General features: G+C 32.1%; 2 protein-coding genes across 4 annotated transcripts in view; one reads left to right on the top strand and one right to left on the bottom strand.

The window, feature by feature from the left end:
* Window positions 1-8646: 8646 nt before the first annotated feature.
* Window positions 8647-9884, top strand: LOC127069083 (uncharacterized). Of its 2 annotated transcripts, XM_051005768.1 has the most exons (3): window positions 8647-8762; window positions 8826-8885; window positions 9016-9884. In XM_051005768.1, the coding sequence occupies exon 3, from the start codon at window positions 9017-9019 to the stop codon at window positions 9563-9565; it is 549 nt and encodes a 182-aa protein (XP_050861725.1). In that variant the 5' UTR covers window positions 8647-8762; window positions 8826-8885; window position 9016; the 3' UTR covers window positions 9566-9884. The 2 variants fall into 2 exon arrangements, with proteins under 2 accessions (XP_050861725.1, XP_050861724.1); XM_051005767.1 differs by having other exon boundaries at window positions 8647-8885.
* Window positions 9812-19106, bottom strand: part of LOC127069074 (microtubule-associated protein futsch-like) — a 41239-nt gene continuing 31944 nt past the window's right edge. For both annotated transcript variants that reach the window (XM_051005754.1, XM_051005756.1), the window contains 6 exons: window positions 12969-19046; window positions 12387-12798; window positions 11902-12321; window positions 11600-11801; window positions 11007-11201; window positions 9812-10906 (listed from right to left, as the gene is read on the bottom strand). In XM_051005754.1, coding sequence (XP_050861711.1) covers window positions 10739-10906; window positions 11007-11201; window positions 11600-11801; window positions 11902-12321; window positions 12387-12798; window positions 12969-19046 — 7475 coding nt within the window. In that variant the 3' untranslated portion in view covers window positions 9812-10738. The remainder of the gene's footprint in view (window positions 10907-11006; window positions 11202-11599; window positions 11802-11901; window positions 12322-12386; window positions 12799-12968; window positions 19047-19106) is intronic.

Raw genomic sequence — 19106 nt, 5'->3', positions numbered from 1 at the left:
TGGCAGTTAAATGGTGGATTATAATCCCGTTCTTTCATTAGAACAGCCATTTGATGAAAGGAGTCGTCCGAGGTTTTTTTATTAAAATTATATATTTCTTAATAATGAAATTTCATAACTGCATAATGCGTATGCATATATATGAGCTATGTGCATACTTCATCCCTCCATGTCAACGACTGCCTACCGCGGGTCGCTCAAAGGCCCTTAAGCGGTGTATATAGGTGGGGTTGCAAAACTATTTTTGCCACTTATTATTTTTTTACCACTTTTAGTGGTAAAACCCATATGTTGTGGTCACACTCATATGTGGTGACCGCCTACCATCATCCATCCTTGCTTGAGCTCTTGCTAATAAGACGTGCAAAGAGACTCTAGAGTCACAGTCCGCTTAGATTTTATATATATATATTTTTCATATATTTTTTTATATATATTTTTATATATATATTATAAATTAATCATTTTTTAGCTCAGGATTTTCAGCACTAATATACTAATACCCCTTTTCCCCCCATGCTTTCTGCGTTCTCATCCATGCGTTTAACCCAGGTGTTACTCGTGTGGGTGAGAAACAGTCAGTGTGGATCTAGTTTTAAGTTTTCCTCTTTAGCGGCTGTCATTGTGCCGGTGATTGCACGGTGTACCTTGCACTTGTATGTGCGTTTTAGGAAGTGCATTGTACATCGTTTCGCGATAACTTTTAAATAAATATATTATATATCTAATATATAATTATATTAATATCGATTTGCGTAATAGTTACCACATTCTTGTGGAAAATTTTAAATACTCGTATATATTACTAGTATCTATATGTATACTAGTATGTACTAGTATTTTTGCTTTAGTCATATATGCAATAATCATTAGCCTTGGCAGTCGATTTCAGCAACTGGTACGTACTCCCAATATATTAGAAAAAATACGCGGTTGAACTAGGGTGTCGGAGGTGCCCCGGGGCATGCTCTCTAGTGTAGGCTTTTGCACCCTGGTGGAGTGTGAGAGAACCGTGGAGTGTATGTGTTGGTGTGAATGTTTGCACTTTTTAAATATAGGTCATAGGCAGGCAGGTAGCATACTTTTCTGAGTGAATGTTTCAATTAAGTTTAAGCAGGTAGGGACCGGGTAAGGATACGATTCCCACTCAGGAGTGGGAAGTCCTTACTCCGGGGATTTGTGAAGTTTCAGCAAATTTTACGATCCTTCAGCATGGCTGAACTTTATCTTTTTATATATTTTTTTTTTTTTTAATTTTTTTTTCTTACATTTTTTGCTGACACTTTGCATCAAGCGATATATCAGTATCAAACAGTTCGAAAAACTTTGCACTCAATGAGAACATCAGATACATCCCATATCTTTTGAACTTAGCAAAGGATTTTGAATTTGTTCGATACTTAGTTTTAAATTAACTCTTGCACTTCGCGATTCTTAAGATATTTACTATTTATATATTTCTTATTTAGAAATAGAATATACCTGCATAAGTAAAATGGAAATATTACAATTCTTGTGATTTTGACATTTTACCGAAATTATATTCATCTTTTAAGTGCAACGAGTTAATATTAGTTTGTAATAGGTTCATCGAATAGAACGAATATTATGTCTGCTGGAGCATTCGATTAAATGTGCCTGTGTTATTGTGTACGGTTGGTGGATTCTTTGAGTCCATTCATCGTCCGCAGGCTAGGATAGCTTTACGGTTTAGTTCGAATATTTATATACGAATATTTTACTTTTATTTTTTATTTTTATTTTTTTAATCGGATAAATAAATAAATAAATAAAAATCGTTAGAAAATCGAGACGCACCTAGGCAGAGTAGAAAACGCAGTTGAGAATACGTGTTGGGACTCGTCAGTGCCGTTTGGGGTGATTCATTCGCGAATTTTGCCATACTTCAGTGGTTATACTATTTAGAAGAAATCGATACTTTACGTCGCAAGCGCTTACCGCTCGTTAGGTTAAGAAAAAAAAAAGAAAAAAAAAAGAGAGAGAGAACAAAACAAACCTGCGTGCGAAAATGTGTTTTCACTTCCCAATCCCTTAGCTTGCGATCATTGCGTCTCGTTTGATGCGTGCGTTTACACGAGTGGTTTGAGTCTTGTGGCGTAAAGTGAGATCAGGTCGGGATTAGGTCGGTTTAGCTTAGGGACGATTTCGTTCTTGTAGTAGCAACCACTGCAGTATGTCAATCTTTGTGGGTGCGTTGCTTCGAACGGTAGGGCGTTTTTTGATGCGTAAACTTATCTTGCGTCGCACGTAAGGAATGCTCCAATGCAGTGGTTAGGGCACGAAGCAAGAAGTGGCTATGTGCTGAAGAGGCCCCCACATTTTGTGGCTCAAGAGGGCAACTATCGACTATAAGTCATTTTTCAAAGGTGGTCGGTATGTCGAACCCTTCGTTAATGGCTTGTGGTCTTATCAAAACCCCTTTTACCCTTTACCACGTTGACACTTATGCTCGTAGTAGTTTGTTCCTGGATGGAGATGATGGACCATTCCATCTCCTTGCTACGGTTCCGCACTCGCGTTCGTGAAAATGTTTTTTTTTTTTTTTATTTTTTTTTATTAGAGTCAAGCTTTTGTAGTTAGTTATTAATTAATAGAGTCATTGCAATTTTTTCTTAAAATAAAGTCGAGTCATTGTATTTTTTAAAAGTAGAGTTAGTTTTTCATTTCAGAGTAGAATCAAGCCCTTTGCATTTTCTATTTTTATTTTCATTTTTTTTTCTTAATTAAAGTCAAGCCCTCCCTCTTTTCATTTTAAATTAAAGTCGAGTCCTTGCATCTTTCTTTTTAAATTAAAGTCGAGTCCTTGCATTTTTCTTCTTAAATCAAAGTCGAGTCCTTGCATTTTTTCTTTTTAAATTAAAGTCAAGTCCTTGCATTTTAAAGTTTTAGAGTCTTTTCGTGAAGTAGATTATTAGTTACAAAGATAGAGTCACGCTCGTTAAATATTGTGTGGACGTCCGTGGCCTGCAGCAGCATTGCACTCAGGAGTGCATTTGGATACCCAAGCATGTTGATTTTTAATTCAGAATAATCGTACTTTAATCATATTTTTTTCTCTTTCATGTTCATAATTTCATAATGTGTATGTATATATACGAGATATATACATATTTCAATGTCAACACAGCTTTACCACGAGTTGTAAAATGACTCTTATGTGGTAATCATTATCGTTATCATCCATATCCTCACCCTCATTATCTTTTTGCAATCTGATTCTGATTATTCTGATTATTCTGATTAATCTGATTAATCTGATTATTCTGACTATTCTGTTTATTTTGGTTATTCTGATTAAAAATCTACAAGACTTGATGACAAATCAAAATGCCTGCATTCAGGAATGCAGATGAATATATATATATATATTGGCAGCCAGCACTCAGGAGTGCATATTAAAATATGTCAAGGGTATATATTTTTATTCCAAAATTATCAACAAATGAATATGAAATGAACGACTTAAAAATGTATATGAAAGAGAGAGAAAGAGGGAGTATTTTTATTATATATATGAAAGTTTCATAAGAAAATATAATGAATGATACAAAGATTATTAATAAACGTTTATATATATTTGAAAGAAATATAAATATTTTTTGGAATAAAAAGGTATACGTCTTGGTATATAAATGAAACGAATAAAATGGCTTGCCTGCACTCAGGAGTGCATATGAAAGGTTCACAGTAAGTACATGATTGCATTCAGGAATGCAAATGAACATATTATAGTAAGGGTATATATTTCACATTCGGAATGATCAAAGATGAATGAATGAATGCGCTAATAAGAATACTAAACGAAGAAATATATAAAATACGTCGATCTCTGGTAATATTTTTTTTCAATATATTAAACTTGTTTAGTAATAAATAAATGAAATTTTATTTTATTCCATATATAATAAATGAATGATAATTAAATGGTGCAAATGAATTAAAAGGAAATTTGGATCATTCTGATAAGAAATATATATAAATCTTGCTAGATGAATAAAGCGACATAAATGGCAGCCAGCACTCAGGAGTGCATATTAAAATATGTCAAGAGTATACATATTTATTCCAAAATTATCAACAAATAAATATGAGGTGAAAGATTTAGTAAATATATATATGAGAGAGAGAGAAAGAGGGAGTATTTTTATTATATATATATGAATGTATATATATGAAAGGTTTATGAGAAATATTAGGAAGATTATTAATAAATGATACAAAGATTATTAATAAATATTTATACATATTTAAGAAAAGTACGAATATTTTTTGGAATAAAAATGCATAAGTCTTGATATACAAATGAAGCGATTGAAATGGCTTGCCTGCACTCAGGAGTGCATATGATAAGTTACAGTAAGTACATGCCTGCATTCAGGAATGCAGATGAACATATAGTGAGGATATACATTTCTTGTTTTGAATGATCAAGATGAAAATGCACTTATAAAAGTATATAATAAATAAATATTTAAATATTCTAGTCTTGTTATTTTTTTTAAAGAAATAATATTTATTTTATAATAAATAAAGATTATTTCATACTCATTGTAATGTAATAGTATATTTATATTTAAACAGAGTGCAAGTGAATGAAAGAAAAATTTGAATCATTTTAAATTAGAAATGTATAAATCTTGCTAAGCGAGCGATATGATAGACAAATAAGAGCCTTGCACTCAGGAGTGCACAAAATATGTCAAGGATGTACATTTCTATTCCAAATTATTTAAACATGATTATCAAATGGAATGGTTCACAGTATATAAGAAATATATTTATTTTTTTTTATAAATACATATATATGACAGATTCATAAGAAATAAGAAGAAGAAATAATGAATGATATGACGATGAATTTATAGGAAATATTTATGCATATAGTAAGTAAATATGATTATTTTTTGGAATAAAAATGCATATATCTTGGTATATAAATGAAACGAATGAAAAGGCTGACCACACTCAGGAATGTGAGCGAAAATACTTCAGAATAGGGACAGGTTTGCATTCAGGAATGCACCTGGATACTCAAGCATATAGATTTTTATTTCAAAATAATTTTGAATTTTTTATATAATTATTAGTAAATCAATAATTCTTTTCGCATCTTTTTTTTTATATATATATACTCACTTTTTGATGATTATATATTTATATATATATTTTATCCAATGCCAACGTAGTCTTATCACAAGTTGTAGGATGGCTCATTTTTTGTAAGAGTCATTTTATGACTTGTATAAATATAATCATCATCTTATATAGATTCTAATTATTGATTAAAAATCTATAAGACTTGATGTAGTTAGGAAAGTTAGGATCTGTTAAAACAAGCAGTGGCGATAAAAATAATTCATAAGAATAATAAGCAAGAATGTATTAAAACTATTTTGTCTCTAATATTTGTGTAATATTTTTATATATGATCTTATTTTTCTCTTTCAGATTTCATATTTCATTACTATTTCATATACATATACAAACTACATGGTTTTAAAATTGTGAAATTGTATTACTATATTTTTTTAAATTTAATAGATAAAAAAGTGTCTTACATATAAACGATTTAATACGTACACCAGACACAATGTAACTGCATACTTCGCGTTAGTATAAACGTAATAATATAAAATACATGTAATCTATTGGTTAAATATAGATCTGATCTCGTTATGGATATGTTTATGGCGGTATACGAAGTTGTGTATGTATTTTATAATACGACACAAGGTGTAGTATACTTTTGCTCTTTTTACTTTTTTTTTTCTTTTTTTTTTTAATGCGATTTAAATATTTATAAATATTGTAAAATATTTACAATTCTTTTTCTTTTTTCCATAACGTGTCTTGAATAATTTACAACATATATTTGTAATTGCATTAAACAGTTGACAATTTATTGTGCAATCCTTTCTTTATATATATTTCTATATATTTGTACATAAAATCGACACATAATTTTATATTTTTATTTAAATGTAAAACATGTTTTCTAATGCATCGAGAATTCGATATATTCAATGCCAATTTCATGGTCATTTTAATACTTTTTTCTTTTTTTTTTTTTTTTCTTTTCTTTTCTTTCAGCAGTACAATCCATGGCTATATATATGTATATACAATTTTTTATTTATTAAATTATCAAAATTATGAAAATATTTGCCCATGGATTGTAGATACAATTTTGTCTTACCACACATGCCCTTTTATATAGTTTTCTGTTACAGAGAGTCATCTTCGCGTTTCAAATCTAAGTATTACAAAATATCTCTTCATATATCAGTGAGTATTAAGAAGAGTGTTAAAAATAATATTTCAAGATTTGTCATACCATCATCATAGTATATGGTAAAAAAATAAATTGATAAAGATTATGCATATATTATATAAAATAGATTTGTGTTTCAGGTTTTTCAGATGCTTTAATCAACAAAAGGTCCAAGCAAATAATAATGTGAGGATTTAATTAATTATTGAGGATTTAAATGAAGAATTGGGATTATAAAAAATAAAAAATAATGAAGCATGAATTGTTCGCAGTTTTTTTTTTTTACATTCATTTAAAATATTTAAAAATTTGAAATCGATTTAAACAGTGTTGATTTCTGTTTCAGGAAATATCATTTAAATTGGCAAGATCCGATACCACTCTTCGTTGGTTATTCTTTTCGTATTTGAGAGTGTGTTCGTGTAGTGTGTGTGCATGTAAAGTAATTCTTATTTTAATATATATCTTATTTCTAGAAAATAATAAAATTATAAATTTCTTATTTTCATAGATTGTTTATTCATCATATAAAATTTGCATATTGATTTTCTTTGCTTCTTGTTTAATTGTAAAATATTTTTGATGTTTTATGTTCACAGGTGACTGTTGATTGGTTATATGAAATTCGCACATTACTTCAATTGCTTCTTATTTAACTATGAAATGTTTTTTGACTTCTTATGTTTACAGGTGACTGTTGATTTATTATATGAAGATTGCACACTATTTCAATTACTTTTTATTTAACTATGAAATATTTTTTTATGTTTTCTGTTCACAGGTGACTGTTGACTGGTTATATGAAATTCGCACATATTTCGATTGCTTCTTATTTAATTATGAAATGTTTTTTAACTTCTTACGTTTACAGGTAGCTATGTTTAAATCATATGAAGAAATTTTATATAGGATTATATGTTATCTAATAAGATAATATATATAATGCAACAAAAGAAAAACAAATTGGCCAATTAATCTTCGAGAGATTAAATTGTTTTTATTGTGTTATAGATAATAAGACGATATCTTCATAATATTATATATTTTTATTATAAAATAATGTTGAATGAAATGCATAATTTTTATATAAAAATATATAGGCCATGTTTTTCTCTTTCTATTTTTAATTTCAACATAATGTACATCAAAAGATGTACAATATGTTTATGTTAGTTTAATGGGAATAGAATTCCACATAAAGGGTTCTATTCTTTACCGGGTAAGTAGGTCGATATCAAACGAATTCATAAATTTTCGTCTAATCACATTGAATAGAAAAAAATTTTTGATTCGTTTCGCGATTGATTTTCTTTCTCTTTCCAAATTATAATCATTATTATTGAATTATAATAATATAATTATTATTGAATTAATTATTGTTATAGTAATGATTTTATATAATTGGTTCTAAAGTAATTAATATTAATAGTAGAGTCTTTAGCCCGTGGGTCTCCATATGCAGCAACCTCCAAGCGGTGAGACCTGGAAATCGATATTACTTGCGATATATAATAAATACAAATAACGCAAGTACTGTCGAGCTAATGGCTGCATTTAGATTCAATCAAAATTTACTATTTTTTCTAATGATTTTTTCTATTTTTCCATATTATCTATTTTTTGTGTTTCAATGAAGATATAAAAAGACTATTTTATTATTTAATATATTCATTATTATATCTGTCTTAAAATTATACTTGCAATATAACATTTTTTAATTGATATATGTATATATTATAATAAAATCTTATAAAATATTACAGGTATATATATATATATATAGGTATGTAATATATTACATATTAAACAATATACAAATATATATATTTTTTTTGCAATAATTATATCTATGTATAATATAACATATAGCTGTGTATAAATATTTTTTGTTTGAATAGATCTCATCTAAGGTTTCAAGAAATTAAGAAGCTAGTTCAAGAATAAAGTTCGCTGAAATCTACTTGGAGATTGGTATTGACAACGCAATAAGACAGAGACAGATAAATTACAGGACGTAAGTGTAGATTCATCCTTTGCCTTGTTACATAATTATTAGTGCGTTATGAATTAAAACAGATGCAAAAAAAAAAAGTAATGCACGCCACGTCGATAGAGTATAAGAAGAGTATTAACGTCTAGAAATCGCACGTTCCATTTCTCTTGCGGAATACGTATTGACTTCGTACCAGCTGTTATCGAAAAATTGACAGTCATACATTGTCTGATATCGCATTGTCAGCATAGTTTTTCAATTCACGCGCGCCGACAACGTAAGATACATCGACCTATCCACATACATCGATACCATGAAAGGGTATAGGCTTCTAATACGCTTTTAGTTCATTTTTTATCCGGACTTGTCGCTGCAGTCAAACGTCTCGAACGATAAACAGTCTTAAAAAAAAAAACAATTATATTCGTTCGTATAAAATTCCGAGATTATTGCAGAAATCTATTTCTATATTTATTTGTACGTTATTTATTTCATTCATAATATTCTTAAATTAATCATTTTGTAGTGATTGTTTCATAGGTTTCTTCTCAATAAGCGGTACAGTCATTTATACGGAAGTTAACCTCAACTATATACAGGGTCAGTGATATATTCAATAATTTTTTATATATTTACTAATCAAACTAATTCTATATCTGTTAGTTTCTATGTTAGTCAAAATAATTTTAATTGGTTATAGGAAATTTTACGTTGACTGTTTTATTTTTAGCATGGCATCTGTCAAGTTATTGGAAGACAGGGTAGTAGAATTGGAAAAGCAGATTTATGGACTTGGGAAGGTATTGCAGCTAGATGACCCACTACCAGAAACATCCATTACCGATAATCTATTACATACGAATACATTGATCTCTTCGGCATTATCAGGCAGGGAAAAGATAAATGAAGCTATAAAACGATTGCCAGAGTTGAATAAACACTTAGATATAACTTTGGAAGAATTAGATATGCCTATAGAAGCTAAATTGCATTTATTACTACTTCTGGAACAAGAAGTTATTGATAATCATAAGCGTTTAAACGAAATACAGGAGTTAATGCCAGTTTTAGAAACAGATTCTTTAAAAGATGTTCCAGAATTATCTGTAAAACTTAATGAATTGTCTTTGAAACAACTGAAGATACATGAAGAAACTGAAGTGTTTACAAAAAATATGCATTCTGTCTTTTGTATGTATAACGATGTAATAGATAGTATATCTAAAACATTGATTAGCTTGGATAAAGAAATTACACGCGCTGAAACTAGTAAAAAGTAGAAAAGTAGCAGTATACCATTAATTTATTCTGCATTTCCAAGAAAATTAGTTTCTTTGGAGTAGGGGTTACACCGATGTTTGTAAAGGTATCGAGTTTAGGATTAATTTTATATATATATATATATATATTTATTTATTATTCATGGCTTAAAATATAAAAATACTTACGAATTCATTGATGTCTATACATAGATGAAAGTGTTTCATTATAGTATTATCATTGAACAAAAATGAAATTGTACACTATTGAACGTGTTTCATTATTAGTGTATCAATAACAATGTATTTTATTACAATAATCATATATACATTTACCCTATCTATTGCTTAATCTTATCCATCATTCGTTTCAGTAATCCTACGCAAGGATTACCGAGACAAATCATCAATCGAATATAATCGATCATTAATATGTTATTATCGTTGGTCTCTTCCATTAAATGTTTATTTCTGATTTATAGTATTTGTAAGACTCCGCGTACAATCTAGAAAGATTTAACAAATATAATACTTTCATATGCATATTCACACTTATTGGATTGACTTTGGTCCAAACCTAATATAATTTTCACATATTTTTGAGCAAAATTTGCAGCTTGTGTTCATAAGAATATAATACTTAAAGAGACCTAATTTGCTAACTTGCAAAAAAATCTATTACCACGTTAACCATATTAAACAATTACTTTATACAGTATTTACATATTGTTTTCCTTAATGTTAAACAAAGTATGATTTTGTAATCTACACACCTGCATGTTTTTTATATATATATACATGTATATATATATATGTATGTATGTATGAATTTATATAATCACTGATGTTAATTTTTAGTGTAGATGTTGCATGTTTGTGCTTTCGATTGTAAAAGAAATTATTTCATGGCCATCTGATACTAAGAGCATACTTTGTAGTATAAATAGGAACATGATTCATAAAAGAACAACAAAAAAATTCCAATAAAGAAAAAAAAATATTCGTATGCTGAGAATTTTTGAAGAGTAAGTACTTTTGTAAGCGTTTTGTATGCGTTTTGTATGCAAATACTCGAAGAAATCAGAGCAATTATTTTTTTTTTCTTTTTCAATATTGATCAGTGTACGATTGTTATTTTAACTTCGAATTACTTGTATACTTCCAAAGTATTCGTATCTTACAAGTTGTTTAAATTTATGTTTGTAAAGCAGGAACCAAATGTCGTAACCAATCTAAAGCAGGCTCCAAACTAGAGTAAATTGCAGGATGTCCTCTTGAACATTTACTATGGTGACTGAGTAAACCTTGAATTTTCCAACTTCCTGATTCGCTCTCACACATTAGAGGTGCTCCTTCATCATTCTATGAGTAAGATATAGATATACATTAATTTCAAAATTATCTTTTAACTTTTTCTTTTTATACATTTTATAATTTGTTTCTTAATTCAAAGAATACTCACATAACAAAGTTCTTTATCTATATTGGACAAGCCAACACATATGTTATATTTTGTTATAAATCCTGCATAATGGCTAGTAGTATTGCATTCATTGGAATCATACATTGGCATTGGCAAGAATTCATTGTATTGTTGTAAATCCAGTTCTCCATTAACTGGGAATCTCCATCCTACACTAACACAGACATCGTTTGGCTGCAATATAAAATATCATCAAATATTAGGTGACTTATTAAATTATTTCATAAATAATTTATTTTCACTTAGAAGTAGTATTAGTTAGCATTAGAATAGTATTAGAAGTAGTTAGTATTATTTTCACTTAAAAAACGTTTTAAAAAAATTTTTTTAAATATTTTCTTTGTTCGTGAAAAGAAATTTAGTTTTCAAATGTTTTTTTGTTAGGTGGTGCTCTCGTAATAGCCGATTATCGAAAAAAGAAGAAAAGATCGTCTTTATAACCATCTGTATATTAAGTTTTAAAGAAAATTCTAATTAATAAAATCGCTGAGTAACTTTCACACATTACATCGTTTTAAAAGGTATTTCAAGTTATTTCAATTTATAAGAATTTCATATATATATATACGTACTTGGATAGGATAAGTCGGTAAGCAAACGGCAGAAACATTTTTCGAGAAAATCAAAGGTTCTTTGAGTTCGATCAAAGCGATATCGTTGTCGTAGAAGAATTGATTATATTTCACTTGTGTGTACGGAATGATAGTCTTGACAGGATTACTTCTAAACAAACTTTCATCCGTGAACAATTTCCATCCGTCGCTTTGTCTGTATCTAAAATTGTATAGAAAAAATCAATGAAATATCAGTTGACAAGTTAACAAGTTTAAAATAATTAAAATTATTAAAATTATCATAATAAATAAATTCTTACTTGTAAACGCAAGAGTAACTGGTCAAGGCATGCATAGGTCCTAATATGCTAGCTGTGCAAGTTATACCATGTTCCTCTTCTTTCAAAATCACTACGGATGGCCATTGTATAAGACTATCTGTAGTTTCACCTTCTGATCTTGCAATAGTTCTATCAACATGATGCGTATCGCAAGAAAATTCTTCGCACGTAACTTCAACGATTTTTTCTGAGACACAAAACTCTACGCGTTGAAGATTACTGACTAGTGAGGTGCGATGATTTGGATTAGTTTTCAGTCTTACTATTTGATGATTTCTATCCCATACTTTAAAATCAGTTGTCTGGGATGAAGCATAACCAAGAGAACGACAGTATGAATCGCTGAATTCTTTGCTCCAACCATCCGAACATACCAGTCGATATTCTTCATCGGAATGCCTGTTAAGTTACACGTCAAATTAAGGATATCCTTTTATTTTTAAGAAATAATTTAGAAAACTGACCTTATTTTCAAGAGAGAATCTCGATGGTTCAGCTGATTCGTCGATTTATCCTTTTGGTTTTCTTCCTGATTAATTTCAGTGTGATTTTTTTGATCGAACGAATAGTTAGAAAAGCAATCCCACTCGTCGGAACGATCAGGACAATGTTCGATGCCATCGCAAATTTCTTCCTTCGATACACATCCACCGGTATGGCATTTGAATTGATTCAAAGAGCAATCGCAAAGTTTTTCGTCTTCTCCATTAGCGCAATCGGGTGATCCATTGCAACGCCAAGTTTGTGGAATACATCGTTTATCCATAGGACATAAGTATTCGTCATTGCCGCAACTTTCAGCACAGTTAAACTCGTCCTGATGATTTTCGCAATCCGGTCTTCCATCGCATAGCCATAACAGTGGTATACATCGTCCTGAAAACAAGTACGAAACTTGTTTAATCGTGATAATCTTTAATTAATCCATTTGCGTAATACACAATTACACCTTCTGCAAATTTTTCCAGGTCATTTGTTTCATTATGAAGAGATAATACTAGATGATAAGATTTAATTGGTAATTATCATAATTAATTAGGACTCACCATTGGTACAACGGTGTTCATCAAAGATACACTTCCAATCTTGACAATTCTGTTCGTCGCTACCATCATCGCAATCTACAATTCCATTACACACAAGATGCCTCTTAAGACATTGACGATTGGCACATTGAAAGTTTCCAGGACATCCCTCTTCCTGACAATTGAGTTCATCAGAACCATCAGAACAATCCTTTTCTGAGTCACATTTTGCGGATAAACTGACGCAATAAGCACCAGATCTAGATGTGCCATTGGTACATTGAAACTGGCCTGTACTACATTTCGAGTAGCTCATGGTATTCAATGACAAAAGGTTCAGCGTGCTGGCTGTTAAATTATCAGCTTTTTGGACGTTACTCTGAAGAGTTTCGTTTGAATTGTTCAAAACGTCGTCATGCTCGATTGGAATATTACTTTGAATCGTTGCTTGTTCAACTTCAAAGATTGGGATCAATGGAGTTGTTTGATGCAAAGTATAATTTCGAATGAGTATGAAAGGCTCTGTAACTGGATTAGATTCTATAATCTCTTCAGATACGGGTATATAGTTAGGATATTTATTATTTGCTTCCACTTCTGTGTTATTTTTTATTAGACTAACTATAGTTGTATTTTCTTGATGAGCTTGTTTGTTGTCTTCCAATTCAGATTGATTTGATCCAGATGTGATCTCAACGATATTCAATTTCGGTATAGGCACAATGTTACCTTCTGTATCAGCTAAAATGAATTTTGATATAATTGAATCTGTACTACTATTAGGTATGTTTTCTGTGGTAATATTTTCATTTGATTCGACGAGCATCTTTGGAATCTCAGTAGATATCAAAATTGTTGGATCGTTGATCTCGGTTGTAACATTTTCTATTCTTTGATTCTCCAGATTGAGCTCCTTCTCTTTTTTGTATTTATATTTATCTGGATTCTTTTTCTCGGTAGATTTTTTCTTGATCTCTTGACTTTTTTCTAACGGTATTACTTTCAGTTCTTCTTCAGACAATTCTTTCGAATCTTCATTGAGAATGACATCTCTCATAGTCGTTGTTGAGAATAATGATCTAAAATCAAAATTGTACGGTCTGGTATCATCTAGAATCTCTTCAGTAACTGGTCTTATGTCCTCGCTGGTAGTAATTGGATCTGATACTTTAGTACTACTGATTTCCGTTGCTATTGCAACATAATCTTCGTTGGAGAAAGCTGTTTCCTGCTTCGGATAGTTCGTTGTATTTTCAAGAGTAGTCATCAAGTTCATCAATTTATTTGGTTCCTCATTTAGAACAGTATGTTGAATATTATCATGTTCAGTGGGCATCGTTTCAGTCAAATTTGTGTTATCTGTCTCTATTACAACGTTCGTTGTATTATCAACTTCTGCAGCCATCGTAGTTATCGAACTAACTGTAGTTACCGAAATATTATTAATATATTCTATGGAAATCATAGTTGTTGCTGACCTATTATGATTATGTTTCGTATCATCGATCTCCTTGATGAAGTCTGGTCTCATAGAAGAAGTAGTTACTAAGAATTCATGTTCAGTTGTTTGCAATTCGTCTGGCAAAATTGGCACTTGCGCAGTGGTTTTAGTCTCCAATGAATACATTGGAGCTATAGTAGATGGAATCATAGTGATAGATTCTTTCTCTTTATCATCATGAACAATATTTGAACTTTCAGTATGATTATCTGACAACGAATTATCATCTGCAATTGTTGTTGCTTCAATTTTGTCTATTAATTCAGTCGTAGAAAGGTCCTGTTGTATCTCCATTGGTAAAACAGGTACTTGCGTTGTAATCTTAGCATCCTCAGCGTGTTTATCCAAAGAAGGAGAGGACATGCTCGATGGCATTTCAATTTCCGTCGATAACATCCTTACCGTTGTACTTTGAGATTCTTCAGAGTCTGATATTGATTTAATATTGTCTTGTTGTTCATCGATATTATTTATAATTAATTTTTTAGATTTATCATCAGTAACTTCAGCCGAACCAATCTTAACATTATTGTTACGATCAAAAGTCTTCGATAACGTTTCATCGTTGATATCATTGTATTGATCCTCTACAACATTCTCTTCCGGTTTTTCTGAGCTACTTATAATATTATTATTAACAGTTAATTCATCTATAGATTTTTCATTTTCTTTAGTGAACATCATGGTAGTAATTTGAGCAACTTCTGTGGTACTATCTACTTTATCCAATTCGTATTCCATATTTTTCGTTTCCTTATGCTCGTCCAATGGTACTACCCTAAGTATTTCATCATCTTGTTCATCCTTTTCATTTTTAATACCGAAAGTATTATTCGTCGTATCGTCGGATAAATCATTAGTCACGAGCGTCCGAGTACTGTTCAAAGTCTCTTTCAATATCTCATCTTCGGATTCTCTCAAAAGTTCATTTTGTTGTAATGGATTCACCATTTCAATTTCAGTTTCGTTAATTACTTGAGGTATTATCGAAACATCATTATCATCTGCTTTGACGTTGATATTATAATTATCAAGATCGGACAAACTTTTTTCACTATCGTTTTTATTTGCAGGATACATCAGTTCATGTCTGCTATCCTTTCTTTCAGGTTTATTTATAATAACATCTTCGACATGAGTTTCGAAAGGATTAGGAACATCTTGCTCATCCTTGTCCAATCTTGGTGCTTTCTTCGACGTTTCCTTTTCCTTTTGAACGTCTGGTAAGAAAGGTGACATATCTTCGAAATGTCTTTCCTCGTTAGGATCCATCTTCTCGACATGATTCGCGATGCTTTCAGGGAATATCGCAGGATGTAAAGGATGATTAGTAGAATGATCGATCGTTTCGCCGATAGAAACTACATTCTCTTCGGGATGTTCGGTAGATCGATCTAAGATCGTGTTAATCGTTAAGTTCTTTTTCTCAACAGCCTGATCGTTAACTTTTAAGACATTTTCTTGATGCATCGTTGATTCCTCTGGTTTCGTTGTAAAATGTGTTATCTGTTCAGGAATCAGTTGAGGAATAATGGCATGTGTATCTTGTTCATCTTTCTTATCTTCCTCCCTTGGCAATAACATAACGTGTTCCTCGTCAGTTTGATTATTCACTGATTCCAACAAAGGTTCTACGTTTTGACTGAATTCTTTAGGTAAACTTGAAAATATTGATTTTGGCGCATGCTCTATAACGTTAGGCTCGTTTATATCTTGCTCGTTTGTTTCTGGTATATCCAATGATTTAATAGAATGATTTTTACTCGAATATGACTCTTCTGATTTATCGGTTAAATTAGATGCAACTTCGATTCCTGCGGAGTCGATACTCTTCATTGAAACTTGATTTGATTCTGTGTTCGTCTCTAACATAGATTTTGGTGTTTCCGAAGACGTTTCAAAGTTGGTGATCATTTCAGGTATGATAGTCTCACTGTCAGATTTTAATGTTCTCGTTGGATCTACTTCAATATTTAAGGTAGTTTCTTCAAATTGAACAGTTGGAACTGTGGTATCAGAAATGTCTACATCACTGTTTATTGGTAATTCGGTTATTTCATTTTCTTCGAATTGTTTAGTCGGAAATGTAGTTTCTTCAATTTCTTTTTTATTATTTATGGTGGTCATCGTTACCGGTAATGTAGTGATACTTTCAGTTACCACAGGTGGTTCCTTTTCTTCTAAATTATGTTCTTGCAACATCATGGTTGCCTGTTCACTATAAGTTTCTGTTGTAGATTCTTCATTATTCGTTTGCAAAGGTATTACGGCTAATGATTCGTCATTATCTATTTCATCAGCATTTGCATTTATATTAGTATTGAAATTTCTTAATTCTGAATCGTATGAAGATTCTGATTTAGCAGTAAACTCAATAGGAGTTTTTGGCGTTGTTTCACTTTCCGAGTTTGTTTTGACAAGGATTTCTGGCATCGTTGAATGTTCCACTTCAGCTGACGATTGTGGATATTCTTGTGCGACTCCTGTTGTCATTGCAACATCAGCTTCTATGGGAGATTGTGTTACATCCTTCGATTCGATAAGTGTTATAGATGATGATGGTTCCATTATTAATGTTGTAGATTCTACATCATTAACTGAATGTAATGGAATTTCGGTGGATGTGTCTACTTCCATGGAAAGTTTTGATTCCTCAGAAGGTGAATTTACATTTTCTTGCGTTGTCATTTCTATTGGTCTTTCTTCTAGAGAAAATTCTGAAGATGGTTCGAATTTTGTTGAAGTACTTTCTTCTGAAGAATGTTCAGGTATCACAGGAAGTTCATGTATTGGTTTTGTAGAAGGTTCAGATAGTAATGATGGTTCTGTTGGAAATTCAGCTTGTGATGATGATTCTGTAGACGGTTCAAGTTGTGGTGGGAGTTCTGTAAAAAGCTCAGGTTCTGTAGTAGATGCTGGCTCAGCTTTGATAGAAGATTCTTCTCCGATAGGAGATTCTGGTTCAGCAGCTGGCTCTGGTTTAGCAGTTGGTTCTGGTTCAGTGACTGGTTCTGATGCAGAGGACGGCTCTGGTTTAGCGGTCGGTTCTGGCGCAAAGGACGGCTCTGGTTCAGCAGCCGGTTCTGGCGCAAAGGACGGCTCTGGTTCAGCGGCCGGTTCTGGTGCAGAAGACGGCTCTGGTTCAACGGTCGGTTCTGGCGCAGAAGATGGTTCTGGTTCAGCGGTCGGTTCTGGCGCAGAAGATGGTTCTGGTTCAACGGTCGGTTCTGGCGCAGACGACGGCTCTGGTTCAGCGGCCGGTTCTGGTGCTGCTGATGGTTCTGGTTCAGCGGCCGGTTCTGGTGCTGATGATGATTCTGGTTCAGCGGCCGGTTCTGGCGCAGAGGACGGCTCTGGTTCAGCGGCCGGTTCTGGCGCAGAGGACGGCTCTGGTTCAGCGGCCGGTTCTGGTGCTGAGGATGGTTCTGGTTCAACGGCCGATTCTGGCGTAGAGGCTAGCTCTGGTTTTGCTGCTGGTTCTGGCGTAGAGGCTGGCTCTGGTTCTGCCGTCGTTTCTAGTTCAACAGTCGCTTTCGGTTCAGTAGATGGCTCTAATTCAGCAGATGGCTCTGGTTCAACAGACGACTCTGGTTCAGCAGAATGTTCTTCTATAGGATGCTTAGAATATTCATGCATCCAATTAGAAATATCAGAATTATGAGCTCTCGAAATTTCTGGATCGGCAGTTGGTTCTGCCACCGGATTTGGCGCATTATTTGTATTTTTATTCAATATTTCTTCATCTTGATTTATTGATTGCACAGTAGGTTCAACTTCCGCGTTGGAAGATGACTGAGTATTCATAGAATTCGTAACGAAATCCGAGTGCTCCCAACTATTAGGATTTCCAGGTTCATACATCATTCCTGGACCTCGACTTCTACCCACAAAATCTTTCGTCGATTCTGTGCTCGATGATAGAATCATATCGTCCATATCGATGTTACTTAAATCGTTCTCATCCAAACAATCTTTTCCATTTGTGTTTAACATTTTTCCAGACGTACAAGAACAAACAAATAGTCCTTGCGAGTAATCATATTTGCATGTTTCTGCGCACCCTAAACTACCATCTTGACATTGATCAACAAGTTCTCCTACTTGCAATCTACCAAGATGGTATCTTCCAATCGAATTGCCATTTTCTCGAACAGCTTTCTCGATATTTTCCTGAGTTTCTTTCGGTGTAGCCCATAGAGGATGACTTATTCTGAATTTTACTTCAGAATCCTTATTAATATCATAAACTTTAATTACCGGTGAGTCTCTCGTATTAGATTGAAGCATATTTTGAAGATACTCTTCTATCTCTGACGCAAGTTCTCTGTACACTCTAGATTTGGCATCACTCATCTGTTCGTCCCATACAAAATCATCTAGCTTTAATACACCATCGAGAGCATCCGGTACAATTTGATACAATGTCTCATCTGTCGTAGGCCATGGTGGAAAACTGGAAGTTTCAGGAGCTGGGCTCGTCGGTGGATTTTTCATGTATTCTTGACTTCCAGCCAATTGAGCACCATCAAATTGACGAGAATTAGTTTGGTCTATGGTATCCAGAGGTTCTGTAGCTTCCTGAGTGAGAATCACACCAGCTGAAACGATCAAAATTAGTTATTGAAAATATCCATATAGAAAGTATGTATATATCATCT

Source organism: Vespula vulgaris, chromosome 14, assembly GCF_905475345.1.
Source record: "Vespula vulgaris chromosome 14, iyVesVulg1.1, whole genome shotgun sequence".
Classification (NCBI taxonomy): domain Eukaryota; kingdom Metazoa; phylum Arthropoda; class Insecta; order Hymenoptera; family Vespidae; genus Vespula; species Vespula vulgaris.
This window is presented reverse-complemented; position numbering and strand designations above follow the sequence as displayed.

Bases quoted from the DNA above. Each gene is read 5' to 3' on its own strand.
- LOC127069083 (XM_051005768.1), top strand. From the start codon at position 9,017: ATGGCATCTGTCAAGTTATTGGAAGACAGGGTAGTAGAATTGGAAAAG.